This window comes from Cucumis melo, chromosome 10 (genome assembly GCF_025177605.1).
Source record: "Cucumis melo cultivar AY chromosome 10, USDA_Cmelo_AY_1.0, whole genome shotgun sequence".
NCBI classification, from domain to species: domain Eukaryota; kingdom Viridiplantae; phylum Streptophyta; class Magnoliopsida; order Cucurbitales; family Cucurbitaceae; genus Cucumis; species Cucumis melo.
This window is the reverse complement of record NC_066866.1, coordinates 11,209,162-11,229,190: the sequence shown is the minus strand read 5'-3', so window position 1 is coordinate 11,229,190 and position 20,029 is coordinate 11,209,162. Positions and strand designations below refer to the sequence as shown.

Here is a 20,029-nt window from a genome sequence, read left to right as displayed (position 1 = left end):
CACTGTCCACAATTGTCTCAAGCACATCAACTACTAAAGAGAACATTGTAACTAAACTCGTTAAAGTGTTTAATGTGATCCCCGTCGAGTATCTCCTGGTCTTTTAATCATTATCTCTTGATTTAATCCTCGTCCACTTGACATTTCACCATTATTTAAAGCTTCAAAAATTTTCATGTTATGTTTCTCTCGTAGAATATCTTGACGTTTCGCTAATGCTTCAATAACATAAATTGAAAAGGTATTAAAACTAAAAATATTAAGAAATTTTGAACCTACTGGCAAATTGATATGGTACATTTATTCTAACGATGAACGAAAAAATTTATCTTCTAGCCTTTAATTCTAAAATTAAATTAAATAAATATATACATAAATTTGAATTTAAAAATTACATATAAAAATAAAAGGAAAAAGAAAGAATAATATCTTTTTCATGGAATATCGTTGAGAGAGTGAAAGTTTAGATCACCGACTTTGTTACATTTTTTCTAAATATTCGCTAGATAACAAATTACGGCGGCTAGAAAATAAGTCAGGGTTTTATCTTAGTTATATTTTTTCCTCTTATTAATATTGACATTTGGAGAAATAAAATTATTGAAAATTGAAAAGATATTTAGGGAAAGAAAATGAATAATGTTTGGAATAAAATATATTTTGTGACAATTTAGAAAGAAATTTGATATTTGGAAAATAAAATTGTTGAACTTTGGAAAGATATTTTATATTTGGGAAAAAAAATTAATAATGTTTGGAATAAAATATATTTTATAAAAATAATTGCAGTATGCAGATTCGAACCCCGACTTAATGGTTACAAAATGAGGGCATAGCCACTACAACCAGATTTTAAAAAATATAAAGCATTATTTAATATATATTATAGTCTGACATTTTAAAATTAATATTAAAAATACAAAAATCGATAATGTGAGAGGCGACACATGCCCCACTAGCCCCTTAATAAATTTGTCCCAGATAACACTCTCATTTTCTATTTTTGAAACACTTTATCACTTACGGACTTAGCCATGGCACAAAATTGTTCATTATCAACCATAAAAATCTTTTCTTTTTTAAATGTTGTTAAATATTACAATGGTGTAATAGTAGTAAACTCATTAAAAATCCAATATTAATATATTAATAGTGTATCAATAGTTTAAAATTTTTAAATTTTTAAATATATCATTAGTGTACGACAATCATTCTAAATCTATTTCATGTGTAACATTAGTATACAAGTAATATATCAACACTCCGTCCAACACAATGGATGTATTTTAACAGTGTCATCATCAATATATAACTTATATTTCAAAAACAATTCAAAATACGTGTATGTCTCAATAATTCATTAGCCCTCATTAAAATTGATTTAAAGTTTACATCAAAACTCATCAAGGATTAAAAGACGTGTTCTTATATTGATGAATGAATCTCCCACCAAGATATCATTTATTCATATAGTGGAAAAATACAAAGAGTGGTCGACAGGACATGATCCTTTATCCTTTTAAAATCTTTTTTTTTTAAAGATAAGATTACGATATGATTTGAGTGAGACATGATCTCACTCATCCTTTATCTCTTCGTAATCTAAAAAGATACTAAAACAAACAAATTACTAAAATATACAAACTGAAAAGCAAACATACGAACAAACAAAATACAAAAGATATGTCTGCAATTGTTCTCTAGTTTCTCTCGATAATTTCTTCTCAATGGTGATGATGTCAACTGACTTCATCAGAATGGCCTAGAATGGACCTCCATACGTCGATAGTATTGATTTCGTAAATTTTCCAAGACTAAAAACATTTAGGGACTTACTCGGCTTTCGTGCAATAAACTGCTCAAGCATCTTAATCCCCTTGAATTTATTAGATCAACAAGACATGGTAGGTCTTCCTATCCAAAATCAATACTCGATTGGCACATGTGGTTGGTCACTCCATTTCAGTCGTGTACCATCTATATCACCTCCCCTAAATCACCTTATTTAGAGATTTATAGGTAATAATCAGGCAAAGAATCCTTCGTTCTTTTTCGTTGATTGTTAACATAAAAGGCCGCACAAGACTATAGGCTTATTAAGCCCTTATTTTGAAGATCAATCAACTAAATCTTTGCTCATTTTAATGGGTCTGACCTTTGTAAGAATTTGGATTTCCTCAAAGTTTTCTATATAAGGAAGGTCTACTATGTGTTTCTTTCGAACCCAAGATGCATAGCATGTTGAAACAAACCTCAAAACCTTTTGAAGATGGATTGGATTTTTATTTGAATAAGATTTACTGATTTCTTCATTAACCTTTCGACTTTTAATGTGCTGTAAAAAAATTCAATTTGCTTCTTTAAAATTAGATTAGGACTTTTTACAATAATTTATGAGATATTGAGTCGTTCTCAAAAACTGTAAATGGATATATTTTGATGAGAAAAAGAGCCCCCAAAACTACATCCTCATTGAGTCCTTTTAAATGTAGAAACCGTAAATGAAAGTTTGTATTTGATATATAGTGCATCATTATTAGCCCTTTATATATAGTGCATCATTATTAGCCCTTTATATATAGTGCATCATTATTTGCCCTTATATATAGTGGCATCATTATTTGCCCCTTTGAGCGTTTCTCTTGTAATTTCTAAGTATTTGGATGGAATTATCTCTTCTTGGTTAACATCTTGATCAGCACCAGAATCGATAAGGACTCTTTAATCTTTAAAGTGATTTTTGATAACCCCTTTTTTATTAAAGATTTTGCTAATAATGTTGATCCCATTGTTTGGAGTTTCAAGATAAGATATCTACTACCTATTTTCAACAATTTCTTTCTTAAGGACTTTAATTTCATGTCGAAGGTCGATTATTTTTACCAAAGCAGCATACTCTTTTGATAAATGATTTATTATAACTTAAAAGCTGAAATTCATCGGATCCTTTTGATCGGAGTTCTTAATTCCTCTCTAAGTCTCAAAAGTATTTTCTTTTTAATGACATCATCTTCTAAACCGTAAATGTTTCAATAATTCATTAGCACACATTCAAAATTCATTTAGAGTTTACATCAAAACTCATTTAAAGTTTACATTAATTTGTTTACTCATTAAGAATTAATTTTAAGTATATTGATAAAATACCAACAGTCATCCTAAATAAAAGTTAATGTTATACATTTGGTGTTTAGGGTTGAGAGTATCAGGTAGTATAGCAACATTGATTCAATATTTCACATAAAACATTGGTGTAGAACACCAACACTTTTTAAGAACACATTTGTTCAAGTATATATCAGCAAGACAGCAACAACCATTTAAAACTGAATTTCAAATGTCACATTAGTATACCAATAGCTTGTCAACATTCATTCAAAAAGATTACCTACAAGACAAATCGAATCATTATATGTTTGACAATAACGCGCTATATTTAATGGATCAGTCAATTAATATATCAAATGCAATATACATCAGATGCCCCACTAATGTACATATTGCAGTCAATGAAGGTAAAATTGGAAAAAAAAAATCATAAATGCATATTTCTTTTGTCTATTTGCAACTAGAAGAAATTTAAAAAAATTAAAAAAAAAAAAAAAAAAAAAAAAAAAAAAAAAAAGCACGGCCAGACTTGCAAATTTAAGCTTTTAAAGCTTTTTTTCAAAAAAAGACCACAAATTCTTGAGTTGGAGAGAATGTTTGGTTTCAAAATTTTCAAAACATATTTCATACTTGAAATTTTTTCGAATAAAGTACATCTAGCCTCTTTGTTTTCAAAATATATCTTTTAAACCTACTTTTAAAAACTCCAGATAAAATGATACATTAGACACCAAATAGAAATATTCTCAACTCAAAGACTAAAAAGTAATCATCTGGTTGTGTTGTCTATTTTCTAAAAATGTTTTCAAACACCAAGTTATAAAAATCTAAAAATGCTTATAAGAAATCTATAAACCACGAACTAAGAACAAAAAACTGAGAATAACTGAGACAAAAAAGAATCAAATTGTTATCACACGAGACCAAAATTAAATTGTTTGCAAGTCAGGCATAAAAGAGCGTAATAATCCCAGCATAAAACATGAGGAATCAGACAAATAAAAATGAACACTATGCATACAGCATGAGAACTCCCTAAGCCAAGAAATAGAAATCTTACCGAGGAACACAGAATCCGCAAGTCTCCAGCTAAAAGATCAATCCGTGCATCCTTTAGTTAACATCTCTGCTAATCTTACACTAGTTGATCAACTATCCACAAAACACAACAAATGGATCAAATATGAACATATTTAGTTTAATCAGTGTTTATACAAGGGAAACCAGTACAGATATGAATTCAAAGAGCATACTTAAATGCACTCTGATTCATTCAATGAGGGAAATCCCAAGCGCGACAGCCATTCCGAGTACAAGTGAAGTTAATTGAAATACAGTTGTTCTTATAGTTGATTTGCTGCTACTGTTCATTTCAGCTAGTACTCCAGCAACCGCGATGTATATGAAACCACCCGCGGTAAACCCCTGAGGATGTTCAAATTGTCTTGATAAGAATCAGTTCTAAATGACCAAAAGAGTTTCTGCAGTTATTTCTCACCTCAATCAACGATGAGTGTCCCGGATCTGTCCCCATTAGCAATGCCTACGGAAGTCGTAGAAGAATGATAATTAAATTATGTATTCATGTTCGTGAAAAGTTTAAGATGTGCGTACAAAATGGTACTTACAATTGCAGTTCCGGCAAGAGCCACGAGTGCAGAGAGGAAGTTGAAGAAAAGAGCTTTGGCAACACTGAAACCGGATCTTACCAAAATACCAAAATCCCCAATCTGTTCCCAAATCAAACAATTAAAATCTAAATAAACACATTAAACGAGCAATGAAACAATGTAAAGAAGATGACATGTCTCTTAAGAAAATACTGACAGAAGAGGAACTCGAGTTCACAAATCATGGGCCTGCAGTCTCCATGCTGTTTGGTTCTTTAATTGAAGACTAATAATGCTGATTACTATGCAAAGCAGCACTTGTGACTGGTGACTAGTGGGACAGTTCATTGCATAGTTATATAATTTACTAATAAGCCTCATGAGATAGAAGCAGATAGTTCAACCAGGTACTGTAGTTCAATTGGAGTAAGTATATAGCAGTCTTAGTTTTCATCCGTACCTCCATTCAAAAAATAAAATAAAAAATAGGCATAAACAAGTAGACGATTTATCTAAACCACTACAATAAGATTCATGGACACATGTATACCTTCAAATTTTGCAAAATTTTTCTTGGGGAGATTTACCATCACCCAACAGAATGATTAGTATGAAGTACATGATGGAGCTACTGTAAGGGTAGCTTCCCGATTATGAGACTCTACTAATCATTAGTATGTTCAGGGACAGGAAAAGGAATGGAAAATAAATATAGAATCTAAAATCCGTCATTTCAAGTAGCAAACATTCTCAAAACTGAGATAAGAAAAAAAGTAACTTCCAGGGCTGAAGACAGGCACCTTTCTTACAAAAAATTGGAAAATAGAGAAGACAATCTAGTCATGTATATGTAATGTTAACTTAAAAGCATAAGGGAGCATAGGTTGATTTGATGATTTGGCCAGAGGGTATTATAATTTTCAGCTATCGAACTTATTGAATGAAATGTCTGATAGTCCAATAATGATAGTCAAGAAAGAAGATGAACCTCTTGCGGGAGTTCATGCGCAAGCAAAAACACAGTTCTAGACCATCCACCAACAGATCCATATAGTAAGAAAGCACTTCCTAAGGCCATCCCATCGGTGAAATTGTGCTGCAACGCCAACAAAAACCCTCAAACAAACATCAAAAGTTTCCTAGCAGAGAACTATATTGAAGTTCAATCATTCTTAAACCGAAAAACTAAAATGGAAATTGAAGATTGGAAGAATTTAGGTAATGGGAGAAACTTACAACGCCATCAGAGAATAGATTGAGATAACCAAACACTAAGTTTGACGGTGTCTTAGCTGGAAATTCTTGTGAGGAATTGACATCAGCAGTGAGGCCATTAGTAGCAACTAGATCTTCCTTATCATCTCTGGAGGCAGATTTCCCATTTCTCTGCATAAATCTAGCAAGTCAGAGAAGATATATCAAACACTCCTGTATTTTCGTCTAGTGTAGTCCATATAATTAGTAGTTTAACCAAATGTCTATGCAGTAACATTTAAAAATTTTAAACTAAGCATAGTAACATTCCACAATTAATGAACAATGAAATCTCCCTAGCTCATGTAGACATGGGAAGTAAATATTGTCAAGATGTCAACTAAAATTGATATGAAAATCTTGCAAGCACAATAGCTGAAACCATACAAATCTGAAAAAATGGGCTCCATTAAAAAGAAATGAAAATATAAAAAACGAGGTTCATCTGCCAAAAATGGTTGGAATATTGATGGTAATAAGAGCTTCTTTATTCTCACTGGAAAGTATGAAACAATGTGTAACAGGTGTTCTTTGATTTTTTGGTTAAAATCTAAGTATGGAGTTGAAACCTCAAAATTGTAATTTTTAATAGAAAAGGAAATGATAATATGGCTCTTTTAAAGAAAACAACAGCTTCAATGTCTATGAGATAACTACAGAACACGCGGCCAGTTTGTTCCTTAAAAAGAACAATCACAAGTTGATGATTTTTTAATGTCACACAAAATCTAGTACCAAAAATTGAACAGCTTACCTTCCGGGGAACGGATTTCTGTGGAGTACCCTGATCTTCTTTTGAGTCATTTGGCACTCCATCCAACAACTTAGCTCTGCCCTTTTTATCAGTGGTGTCAGGAGAATCACTATCATCCTTCAATTTTTTATTCTTATGGTGGTGGTGGTGACCATGACTCCAATCATTTCCTCCCTCAGAATTATCTTCTACATACCTCACTATCTTCTCTACCAGAAGAAAAAGCACGATTCCAGCTGCAACACCAATGCAGTATTGTAGTTACAAAATCTTTTACGCCTATATTTCATTTTTAAAAGAGGATCGGCCAAATCTATAATACCAGGAATGTAGAAGATGACATCGACTAACACAAAGTTCTTATTACTTTTGATGCATTTTTACATAACATCTAATAAGATAAATTTTAAATCATCTTTTTCTCTCTTAGGACAAAGATTTTAATAACATTACCACACAAACTAAAATCTAGATATATGAAATAATGTAATCTCAATCATGATTGGTAAAAGACAAAGAAGTCTTATGCATAGGACCAACTGTAACTTTTTCATCAAGGAAGAACACTTTGCCTGATAGGTTTTGTTTTTCTTTAAGAAACCATTGATTAGATAGGTAGCCACCATGAGATTTGAACCCATTCCTAAATGCCTTTTACTATTTTCATGTGCCAAGTACTACTGTACAACTATATTAATATATTGTAGTTTTCTTTGTGACACCATCGTTTTCATAGGCTTCATGACACCCTTGTTGATCACACATTTAAACATTTCACTTTGTTTTTAGAAAAGAAGAAAAGAAACAATTTAGTTGATAAATGAATGGACGAGAGAAAAGCCCAAAACACCTATTAATGAATAACAAGAAATTTCGCCAATGAGAATAACGAAGAAGAGGATGATAAAAAGTTTGAATCCTAATAAACTAAGAAAACAAATTCTAATCCTAATCCTAATCAATCAATTAAGAAAACTAACCAAAATCCTAATCAATCAAGAAAACTAACCTAAATCCTATTCAATTAAAAATTTGACCAAGATACCATAATCTAAGAAGCACCAACACTCCTAAGATAGTCAAGTGTTAGTGTCGGACACGTTTCCAGCACCAACATGCCCCTGACACATCTCCGACACGCCAACTAGCATGTCGATTTTTTTTCTGGACATAGCTGGAAAAGAAACACCAAGAAAACCGTTAGACAAGTCCACTAGTCCGGAAAAATAATTATTAGGCTAGGAAGCACATATATCGACACGGGACACAGCGACACGCCATTTTCCAAAATTGTAGGACACGACACATCGGGAAAACATCAATTTTTTGGAAAAAAAAAATTAAATACACATCATGCATAAACATATAGTGAAATATTCCAATTCGAAACATAAAAATAACAAGTTTAGAGCCAGAAGACATAACAAGTTTTAGTAGTTTATTCAACACAACAAAAGATACAAAGGCACAAAACTACAAAATAAAATCAAGAACGTGTCTTCATTCTTCTCCAATGTCCTCTTGTTGAGCCTCGCCACCAGCATCGGTAAAAACTATAGCTTCTAATTGTGTTCAACCAAAGATAAACTAGCCATCTCAAGCATTCTTGCACCTTCGAATGAATCAAATGAATCCCTAACAGTGTCCCACATTTTTGTCTCTCCTTTGAGATATTCAGAAGTTCTTCTTGATAGAAAACGTAGATTCCTATGGATGTACACCAAGTCTACTGCACGTTGTGGTGTCATCTTGTTTCTTCTCATGGAATGCACAAATGAATTTGTACTCCAATTTCTCTCACAACACGAGGAGGATGAAGGTTGAAAAAGTAATTTAATAGCTAGTGACTATAAGGTTGGAGTAAAGGCACCATAGATGGCCCACCAACTCTTTGAAGGCATATCATATCTATTACGTATGAATTCATGAACATTGTAGAGAAATTGGCAAATTCAATGTTCACTTTTGTACGCTCATCCTCTAAACTAAAAATGTTGTTAGGCAAGGTTGGGACCAATAATGTTGTGTTATCCCGGAGCAAAGAACAATGAGCAAATAGGTGATCAAGAGTCTGAAATTGCACAACATATGACACCAAGAAGGAAAAGAGATGGTGTATGAAATTCTCTGTTGTATACTATTAATTGTGTTCATGGCTCTTGGTTCATCTCTGGATCAAATTTTAAGAGAGTAGGTTCCACTATGATATTATCCATAATTTCCCAGACCCAAGATTTGAAATCTAGATGGTTTCTACATTCATCTACATGTCTTGCGATTTTGCCACACTATCTTCTTATCTTAAACTACTTCCAAGAGTAAAGACTATCTACACCAACCAACACAGGACCTTTTAACATGATTTCTCCTCACTCTCATGCTTCTTAGGAAATTCTTTAAGTCACCCATAGAATTGTTTCAAACATGCTTAACTTTGAAGTTCTTATAATTAAGCCACATAAAAGGAATATGCATTTTGTTGGTATAGGTAGTAGCTATCAATTCTTTTAAGATTTTCTTAACAATATATTCATATCCTCAAAATCTCTTTCATTCGAATGTAATCTCGGTTAATTCATGTACCCCTCCTATATTTGGGAGTAACAATCCAAGTTTAAACCACCTCATCCACCCAACTCTCTAGCTTCTCATCATCAAAATTGAGCCTCAATTTGACATTTGCTCCAATTAATCTTAAAACCATATAACTCTTCAAAGAACGACACAGTATGATTCGAGAAAATAGGGTTATAGGTGAATTGAAAGTGAGAAAGCGCCACATTGTTCTTCTATATCAAAAGTGTTAGATATTATATTAAACTTGCCTCTTGTATATTCTTTGGAACAAATGAGTCATCTATCTCGGATGTAAAAGCTCTACAACTATTTGACAATTTGTTATATGACATAAAGTTTCAATAAGGTATTTGGTACAACTTCGAACACCTTTTCTAAGGGCAATGGAAACAAGGTCAAACACAACCGGCAAAGTACTTTGGATGGCTGAAGGAGTAGGAATGGAAGGAGTACCGCAGTACCAGTTTCATTTGTCAAAGTCTCAGATTGGCTATACGAAGGAGCAACTATCCTGTCTTGACTCCTTTGATTGAATTTTCTTCTAGTATAAAACTTAAACTCAGGAACTTGATCAATACGATCATTTTGTAGTATTTCTCCTCGTGATTGAAAAGTTTGTGTTTGGCATCATAGGACTAGTAACGTCTGGATTAGAAAGAGGAATACAAATCTTCCAAAATTTTCCAAATTTGGTTTCTCCTCCTTAAGAGAAATTTGGGGAAGATAGGGTTGCTTTTCTAAAAAGAAACACATCCATACTCACAAAAAAATATTTGTCAGAGGATAAAAACATTTATAACCTTTTTTGATTTGAAGTGTAACCCACAAAAATGCATTTAACAAACCATACAATCAAGTTTAGACCGAAAATGATTGGGTATACGGACATAAGTAGTACACCCAAAAATTTTGAGAGGTAATTCAGAAGATATGTGAGATGTTGGAAAGACAAGTTGGAGTTTTAAATTTGAGATCTTACCATGCATTCTATTTTTTTAGATATGTAGTTGTGAGAATTGCTTCCCCTTATAAATATTTAAAACATGCATGGAAAGCATTATAGCACATGCCACTTCAAGTAAAGGTCTACTTTTTCTTTTAGCAATCCCATTTTGCTGAAGAGTATCCCGACATGTAGACCGATGAAAAATTCATGTCTTTAAAAATTTCACCAAAAAAGTCATTAAAGTACTATGTTTCATTATCAAAGTGTAAAATGTAAATTTTGGTTTGAAATTGGGTTTCAATCGTGTTGTAAAAATGTTCAAAAATTTTCTTTCACCTCAGATTTTTTAGAAGTAAATAAACCCAAGATAAACGAGTATGATAATCAATAAAAGTAACGAAAACCATCTTCTTCCATTGAGTTGCAATCTTAGACGGACCCCAAACATCGCTATGAATTAAATAAAAATGTTTTGAAGCTTTGTAAGATTTTGGAACATATGTGAACCCATGATTTTTTGCAAAAATACAACTTTCACAATTTAAAGATGAACAATCAACCCCTCAAATAAAGTTGGAAACAAAGATAATTGGGATGTCCTAATCTATGATGCCAAAGTGTAATTTGTTCTTTAACAGAAAGAGAACTGATACTACTTAGACCATGAGTTATTTTATTGCTAAAAGAACCTTCATCAAAGTAGTAAAGACCATCAAGCATACTAGCACTGTCAATCATCTTCTCCAATTCCTGATCCTGAAAAATGCAGTGTGTTTCAAAGAATATAACACGAAAATTATAATCTTTAGAGAATTTAGAAACAGAGAAAATATTATTGGTTAATTTTGGAACATGAGGAACAAAAGTGGAATAAGGAGATGTTGCCATAGAAGTGGTTTAAACCACCAATGGATATAGGATGAACGAATGAAGTCTCCCTTCTCATCACAAAGAAGATGATGTTTATTTAAAGTCACATTTATAGTTTTGAATTACACCAAGAAGAAACACTTCGATCTGCAATTTTTATTTTCTCATTGCAATATGATGGAGAATATGAATCAAAGACAGAAGAAGAACTGGTCATATGATCTAAAGCTCCGGAATCAATAATCCACGAGAAGAATTACCACAAGAGAAGGCTTTGGGATAATTATCCGTGTGAGTCAAAGAAACACAAGAACTATTAGATGACAAATTGGTTGGGTAGCAATTTAAGGATTTGATGAATTTGCTCTTGTGACATAAAGAGCTGAAGATAAAACAAACCAAACCAAAAGTAGTCAAACAAAACCAGACAAGTAGACCGAACCGAGTTGGAGTAAGCGAACAGCTTTGAGTTGGGCAAGCAGTCGATGGCTTTGGTTACTAATGGCAACACGACTAACCGGAAGTAGGATGCACCGATAATTTCGGCGAATAGGGTTCCAGTGGCAGCAGAAAAAGGTGGGGTGGCTAGGTTAGGGTTTAAAAATATTTCTAATAAATCTGAAAAATAGAGAAGACAAAAACAGCAATTTTGGAGAAGAAAAAAACAGAAACATGAGAGAAATGTGGCAGCAGCGGTGGCTGAGACTTGACCAGGCAGCAGAAAGAAGCAAAAACGTAGGACCCGCAAAAAAAAAAGCAAAAAACGTCTTAAACCGACGAACTCTGAAGGGCCGACAGAGACCAGTGGCGATTCCCTTGAGACATGGCGGCCAACAAACTCTGAAGGGCTGGCAATGACAACAGAGGACAATGGCGGCAGTGGCAGTGGCAGAAATTAGAGTCTTTTGCTGGTTTTAGGGTTTCTCTTTGAATAATTCTCTTGTACTATGAGCTTTTGTCTCATTATTTTTATATTAATATTAATAAAGAGGTCGTCTCCTTTTCAAAAAAGAAATACTCCTTTCTTTTCCTGCATGATGTGCATGTTCTAGGTGACTCGGTTCTAGGAGTGTTGAAGGAATTGGGGTTCATAAAACAACGCAATGTATGAAACTAACCAAGGACAGACATTCCTACAGAAAGATCTTCCAAAGTATGTGCATGTGAATGTGAATGCTCGTCTTCTGAATGAGAATGACCATGATGATCAGCGTGTGAATGAGAGTGCTTGCCACCACCTGTCATGAAAAAAACGATGCCAATATAAGTCTTGATCAAGCATATAAGTTTTATTACTGCATCATGGTTCTTCTCATCATAATAAAGACCATATGTTTCAGTTTTTTATAAGACAACTTTGCTTTGCAATCTCAGTAAGATCTAGAGAAAAAGAAGATAGGACATTCTCTCATCAAAACTACTGTTGTTATGAAAATGCTTTCAAGAAAAGAAAGTAAATTACAGACTACATATTGATAAAATTTACTGCCTAAGAAGAAGAAAAAGGCTATCGTCAGTTTCCTTCAACATTTATCTTTAAAACGCACCTAATCTTTCAGAAATCAAGACAAGGAAGGACTCAAAATAGGTGATCATAATATTCGTCCAAAGGACATTACATTTCTGCTTGAAGGCATGTTGTACAAATGTCATCAAGAAAGTTGAATATCATTAGGAAAGCACCTTTGAAACTAAAGCTCCTACTCCTAGTACCACCATATATCTTTTTCAGAATAAATGCTCCTGATCTTCATAGCCTCTCTCTTACAAAGTGAATAATGTTGGCGATAAATGGCCAAATCAGGGGTCCTTTTTGTAATTAAATTTTACATTTATTACAAAAATAGAAAGGGGGAAGGCAAGATATCTTTACAAATCTACTCAATAATCAAAATTAATACAAAAAAATCTCCCATCATCACTGAGTGAAGGAGAATAATCACAAAGTTCTTAACTAAGGCATACCAAGAAGATAACACAACCCATAACAGTTCCTAAAAAGAGATCATTCTCCTTTCAAATTTTAAAATTCACTGGTTATTCTATGGAAAGAAAAAGCCCATATAAAGTCAGATATTCTTGGTCACTTGTTATTCTTTTTTTTATTTTTTTAATAACACGACAAAATGTTCATTCAATCTTGAAAAGTTGCAACAAGCGTAACAATGACCCCAAAAAGGATATTACAAGAAAGCTTTCCATTCACCACATACACCATTACTTGAAAATTTGCAAAAAGCTCACACACCCACCAAGAAACCACCTTCAACTTAATCAAATCCAACAAAACTCTACCAAACCATAAAACATATCTTCAAACATCCTATTTCTTTCAACAAATAACCCAAAGTTAGGCTTTAGTCATGCTAGTCCACAAAATCTTTGCTTTCTTTTCAATCTCCAAAGAAGCTCAACGGGTTATTGTTAACATTTGCATCAGAAACCTAAACCATGAACGCAGATACTACTGACACTGACAACGAGTGACACATCAATTTCTGAAAGACTGTCCAACATTAACCATTCTCAATAACTGTCAAACACTATCCTAGACAAAATAGCTGTGCAACATTATCCATTCTAACCATCACTTGAAGATGAAATTCCTTTTAACCCTTCCTAGAATATACTTCCGTAACCGAAGGTGTTAGAATGAGTGGGTTTGGCCCATTGAGGAGATTTACCCTAAATATTCTTTTCTTTTTTATCTCTTTATACTTTTCTATTTATTCGCCTCTTGTACCTATTGTATGATTATCAGAAAATAATAAAACTAAAAACATCGTGGTTTTTCTCCTGATTCTTGAGTTTCCACGTAAGCCTTGGTTTCGTGTTTATTGCTTTCAATAGAAGGTTTAACAGTAGCATGCTCCGGTCAGTTCCCTTCCAGATACTTAATCATTTGGGTGGTTGACCACTCTTCTTAATGAGATCATCAACCTCCTTACTCCACCCTCGCCGGTCACCCTTCATTGAATGGTAAAAGATCCATGTGGATGCACTAGATTAGGGCCTTTTGTGGACCATGTGGACAAAAAGGAAAGATCATCTCTTCAATGACAACGGAAGCTCTTTTGATGGTTTAACATTTAGGGACAGAAAGGAAAGATCGTCTCTTCAATGACTTTTGATAGGTTTTCTGAACATGTTTTCTTTCTTGCTATAACTTGGTGCAAATGTGTACACATATTGTAAACTCTTTGGTTTAGGATTCTTGCTCCTTCGTAAATTTCATACATCGATGAAATTTGTTTCTTATCAAAAATAAATTTGTTGGAATTATTAGAATTATTTTTTTTGGAAAGAATAATATATAAGATTTTATTTCCTAAATATTTCCTAGATATTTTCCTTTCTTACTCCTATTGTACTCTATTTATTCTCTCCCTTTGTACCTATTGTATTCATATCAGAAAATAATAAAACTAAAAACATCGTGGTTTTTCTCCCGGTTCTCGGGTTTCCACGTAAGCCAGTTTCGTGTTTATTGCTTTCAATATGGTATCAGAGCGAAGCAACAACGAAACCCTAGAAAAAATTTTAGGAATCACCCGAACCAAAACAGCCGCCGCCGTGGACACCACCATGGAAAAACTACTCCAACGGATTTAGACGCCACCGATCTATCCAATGGGCCAACCCTTGCTGCCGTCCGCGCAACCTTCCGACCAGAAATCACTTCACGCGCCACCTTTGTCGGGCACATGGGCCCAAGCGCCGTCGTCCGTGAATCTCACCGCCCATCCCATCCGCTTCTACGCGTCATCGCCTGTCCAACCGTCTCACCCTTCCAGTCATCCGCCGCCGCACGCGCCGCCCATCGCCGCCGGACAGCAACCTTCAGAACTGTCAAATGTGTACAGCAGTACAAATTTGTACGTTGACCCTTTACAGCAACCTTTCTTCTATAGGAACGGGGCTGACCAACACCATAACAGATGGGGAATTGAAGCGGGCGAGTCATCGGCACCATCCGGTTATGGACAGCCATGTGCTCGTGGTCTCAGGATTAATTTAGAAAAACTGACAGAAGATGTGTTGAAGCTTATACCAATTCTGATTGGACAGGATTTATGGTTGATAGAAAGTCTACTTACTTTTGTGTGGAGCAATCTTGATACTTGGAGAAGTAAGAAGCAAGGAGTTATGGCTAGAAGCAGCGCTGAAGCCGAACACAGGACTATGAGTTTGGGGATTTATGAGGAGATCTGGTTCCAGAAGGTGTTGTCAGATCTTTGTAAAGACTATGAGGTGCCTATGAAGCTATTCTGTGAAAACAAGGCAGCCATTAGCATTGCCAATAACCCGATCCAACATGACATGACAGGACTAAACATGTGGAGATTGACAAACACTTTATCAAAGATAAGCTTGACGATGGTCACGTTTGCACTCCTTACGTACCCTCGAGCCAACAAATTGCTGATATCCTCATGAAGGAGCTCCTTAGACAAAACTTTGATTTTTCTGTTTAGCAAGTTGTTTCTTTATGATGTTTATGTCTCAACTTAAGGGGGAGTGTTAAAAATAATGGGCTTAGGTCATGATGGTAGTTTAGATTTACTTTGCCATAAATTTTTATTCTTTCAATTAGGCTCATGTTGCCTATAAACATGTGGAGATTGACAGACACTTTATCAAAGAGAAGCTTGACGATGGTAGCATCACATTCCTTACATACCCTCGAGCCAACACATTGCTGATATCCTCACAAAGGGGCTCCTCAGACAATACTTTGATTTTTCTGTTAGTAAGTTGTATCTTCCTAACGTTTACGTCCCAACTTGAGGGGGAGTGTTAGAAATAATGGGCTTAGGTCATGATGGTAGTTAAGATTTACTTTGCCCTAAATTTTTTATTCTTTTAATTAGGCTCAAGTTACCTATAAACTTTCCCTCTTTTGTACCTTCATAAAGGTGATATTCATTCTGCTCCTTTGAGTATAACTTCTAAACTATATCCAAATGTCCGAGTGGTAGTGTACAAAGGTTTCCCAATTTGAGGTTCCATACTACTAATTAACAAAGACCAAAAAAGAGAGTCCTCCCCTTACCAAATTCACTCTTAAGGGTCTCTTAGTCTAGGTCTTAGTACCTCTTCTATTAGATACCCAAATTTGTGACGCCCCTCAAGAGTGATCTTAATGGATTGAAACCACAAGAAATAATTATGGCCATTCAATTTCACCCCTTTAATTAAACCTAGGAAATTTCCCATGAAGCCAGATAAATAATATGCAGTAGCTAAGGTAGAGAAAGAGGTTATTGGGTTCTTTGAATACATGGATAAGATGGAAGGAGGGGTAGAATTCGTGGCGATGGAGTTTGGGAGTTTGGGTTTGTGGAAGCACCTAAAGCTGCCCCAAGAGCAACCAGCTGTTTAACCATTGCTGGGGAAATACCACTCTGGCCATCACAAGTAGATTTTCCTTTGTGGTGGGCTGAGGACTCACCACTTTCCACCTTGAGATAATTGTCAGTAGTTGGATTAAAGATGTTCGCCGGTGATCCGATCAGAATGAAGAAGGTGTGGCTGGCAACAGCTACGAAAGGGAAGCCGACGACAACTTGAATGAAGGCGGTAGCTCCGACAGGAGATCCAGTGACGACAACAGTAAGAGCATCATTAGCAGTCATGGGCTTCATAGCAGGGTTTTCCATCGATTGATTTTCATCAATGATGACTATGGTTTTGTCGTCACCATTTTCTGATACCATATTGAAAAGGAAGAAGACAAAACAGAAGGTATACGTGGAAAACCCTGGTATAGGGAGAAAAACAACAATAGAAGTCTTCTTATTATTTTCTAATAATCCAAAAAATACAAGGGGGAAGAATATCTATAGGCTACAATAATCCCTAACAAAGAAGGAAATAAAACTAAGGCCAAATAAATTACAAAAATACCCTTGAGGCTATAAACAATCAACATGCCCATTATTTCAAACACCAATATTCGTACAAATTAGTTTTTTGGAGTATTTTATTCCTGCAAGGTAGCATGTCCCCCATATTTAAGATTATATGCATGCAAAGCAGGTTTGCAATATCTGATAGAAGGTAGCACAAACATCCTAAAATGAAATCAAACATTACATTAACTAATGAATAGATTATTGATGCATGTTCTACTAATAATTGCACTGTACAAGCATTCCATGCATATTTCACATTTCTGTACAAACTGACCTCCAAATGAATAGTAGGAAACAAAACAATAGCATGAATCAAAAGTATGTTATCAGGGAAGCCATTTTCAAGTATTGAAATGTTATCCAATCTGTATCATACCAAATGCATGAGGCAACTGGTGAAGAAAAGCATCCCCTAGCATAGCTCCTGCCTGCAACAGAATAACTTTAGTTCATATGAGCACCAATGTGGAACCTAGAAAATATACGCACCTGACCAATCTTGGGGTAGAAGAATCAATTAGAACATTTTTCAATCCTCTATTTTCCTTCCAGATTTTTATAAATACTAGTCCATATACCGCTAGGCATATTTCTAAAACTCAATTTTATGTGTTCAAGTCTTTCTAGGCTAGGCTAGTATGGTGTTGAATATGAAGAAAATTCCTTCTTGTTCCATAAAAATAAAAAAAAAACAAAAGAAAACTACATAACTGGCACAGCACATGAGGAACCTTTTCATATTTCACACACTGTAATAATTTGAAATTTGGAACTACAAGAACTAGAAACAGAAAAAAAAATTGCCCTGGAAGTTAAACTACCACTTCCCATACCATATAAATGAACTTCAAATATCAAGGTAAAAGGACGGAAAATCCTACTATTATCACGTCCATATATGACCAATGTGAATATGAAAACCTAGACCCATGATTCTACTCGGAAAACATAAAATTTTGCATAATTTAAGCATAGCTCATTTTAAAACCAAATCCATACAGATGTCACTGGAATCAGACTTCATAAATCAACTTATAAGGAACAAAGAACTCCTATCAGGAATAAAAGGCTTAGAGAATCTAACCCCAAATAAGGCCAAGGAATCAACAACAGCTTTTGATGGTTTTCCTCGAACTGCAATAATTCAACATTTGAGTTGTTACAATGCCATGTGCATTTTTTTACCAATAGAACGCCACTTTAAATTTAACAAAGTCAATTGGGTAAGTCGGGTGATAAGAAATTACATGTACATCTACGTATAACAAAGAATGACTCACCAAAAATTACTGGCAAGAGTATTAAGCAAATAAGAGATGCCATGCTAATCAACAATGAGCAGCCCAATGCACGAATCCAAAGACCTATGAAAAAATTTACAAAAAAAAGAACATTACTGGAAAAATAAAATGGCACTTGAATAAGTTCAGTTGCAATCCTACCGAAGGACCAGATAAGAACAAAACAACATCAATGAACATAGATGGTCTTTTGTTAGAAATAAACAGAAGGTAGGTTCAAACGGCTGATATACATTAGTTGGTGAAATTAGAAGGCTCCTTAGAGCTAGGGACAACCCCCTAGTTCTAACAAGCACCGCATAACTGCATCACTTCCATTTCCTAGATGATGTTTAAGCTCTCCCACTGATATATTCATCGAATGCCCAATGTTTACCCAAGTAAGTAATTCGCAGTCCTATACATCATGCTCCAGTCTCTGTAACATAATAGGGCCTCTAATTCCAATAAACATAATTGATAAACTACCTATTTTCCCCAATTAAAACAACACACTAAAATTAGAAATCTCCGGAGGAGGAGCAGCAGCAGCACACAACAAAGCATTAGGCAAAAAAACCAAACAGAAAACAGATCCAATTTAAGGGATTACCCAAACCAGACAAGTCGGAAGATCCAACACTCTCATGATCATGCTCGACATAGGGCCGTCCAAATCCATAAAGCCTCATATCCTCCTCCTCCGCGAGCTCCTCCGGTAGCAGCTTGGATGTAACAGACAAATCGTCGTCATGGCGATGATGATGGGCGTGCTGGTGGTGCCCATGGGAATGAGAACACTGATGATGCCCAAGGGAACCGTGAGCAAAGCTGAGATCCAAAAACAGGGAGAAGACAAGTGCAGAAGCAAAAATGAAGGGGAAAAAGCAGGAGTTGGGCATTTTGTGGAGGGAATAAAGAAGAATCCGGGTATGGCGGAGGATTAGGTGAAGGTTAAGATTGAAAATGAGAGAGACGAAGAAGAATTATGAGGATTTGCAGGTGCCTTGAATGGTGATGTAGCAAACGGCCACTAAGAACAGAAGGATTATCCCGACTATGATGCCGAAGGTCACTACATCCATTTTTCTGTTTTTTTTTTTTTTTTTTTTCCCTTTTTCTTTTTCTTCCTTTCCTTGTTTGTTTATTATATTTCTTTAATTGTTTATGTGTGTGGACATGGAGTTAGTAGTGAGGGTTTTAATGGCGGTTTTAAAAGGAAAGCCCATACGCGATACTTTTTTTTTTCTTTCATTAAATTTAGGACTTGTTCAGATTTGGTTAAATAAATTTAAAAATTTAGGTCCATATCCTAAACTTATTGTTTTTTTTTTTCCTGCAAACAAGGAAGTTGCATCAAAGATATTTAAGTCAAAAATATAATATATAACACAATAATAAAATAATTATATATATAGTACAAAAATTGGTAAAATACCAAAAAGTTCACAATCATCTACCATTTTAAAGGTTTCTTTTTGGTTTCTCAAATTTGAAAGATTTCGATGATAATAGCTACTTGGTGTTTTATTTATCATATTCATAAATGTATTCTAGTTAGGCTCTAAGTATACAACTAGAATCGGCTACTAAGCTAGGTTAATGTGATAAAATGTGCATATTCCTACCTCGCGTTGCTAACCATAATGATTCATCGTTTTGAGTAAAGAAAATTCTCATGTGCCTAAGTATAAGCGAAGAGAAAAGTTTCCTAG

General features: G+C 34.5%; 1 protein-coding gene across 3 annotated transcripts; it reads right to left on the bottom strand.

Annotated features, from left to right (window-relative positions):
• Positions 1-3,210: 3,210 nt before the first annotated feature.
• On the bottom strand, positions 3,211-19,477 carry LOC103496685 (IAA-alanine resistance protein 1). 3 transcript variants are annotated; one of them, XR_007824142.1, is made up of 13 exons: positions 18,928-19,477; positions 18,315-18,398; positions 18,119-18,168; positions 17,411-17,462; positions 12,238-12,357; positions 6,727-6,962; positions 5,955-6,104; positions 5,707-5,814; positions 4,737-4,838; positions 4,607-4,651; positions 4,362-4,533; positions 4,169-4,260; positions 3,211-3,388 (listed from the first exon to the last, which is right to left on the bottom strand). XR_007824142.1 is itself a non-coding variant. In XM_051090754.1 (11 exons), the coding sequence occupies exons 1-11, from the start codon at positions 19,214-19,216 to the stop codon at positions 4,378-4,380; spliced, it is 1,392 nt and encodes a 463-aa protein (XP_050946711.1). In that variant the 5' UTR covers positions 19,217-19,477; the 3' UTR covers positions 4,199-4,377. The 3 variants fall into 3 exon arrangements, 1 of the variants encoding a protein (XP_050946711.1); XM_051090754.1 differs by lacking the exon at positions 3,211-3,388 and having other exon boundaries at positions 4,199-4,533; XR_007824143.1 differs by lacking the exons at positions 3,211-3,388; positions 4,169-4,260; positions 4,362-4,533; positions 4,607-4,651 and adding an exon at positions 4,936-5,128 and having other exon boundaries at positions 4,781-4,838.
• Positions 19,478-20,029: the final 552 nt, after the last annotated feature.

Bases quoted from the DNA above. Each gene is read 5' to 3' on its own strand.
- LOC103496685 (XM_051090754.1), bottom strand. From the start codon at position 19,216: ATGCCCAACTCCTGCTTTTTCCCCTTCATTTTTGCTTCTGCACTTGTC. The intron at 6,963-12,237 runs GTTAGTTTCATA...TTGGTGTTGCAG, and splicing joins TGTAGGAATGTCTGTCCTTG to CTGGAATCGTGCTTTTTCTT. The intron at 4,652-4,736 runs GTAAGTACCATT...CGACTTCCGTAG, and splicing joins CTCTTGCCGGAACTGCAATT to GCATTGCTAATGGGGACAGA.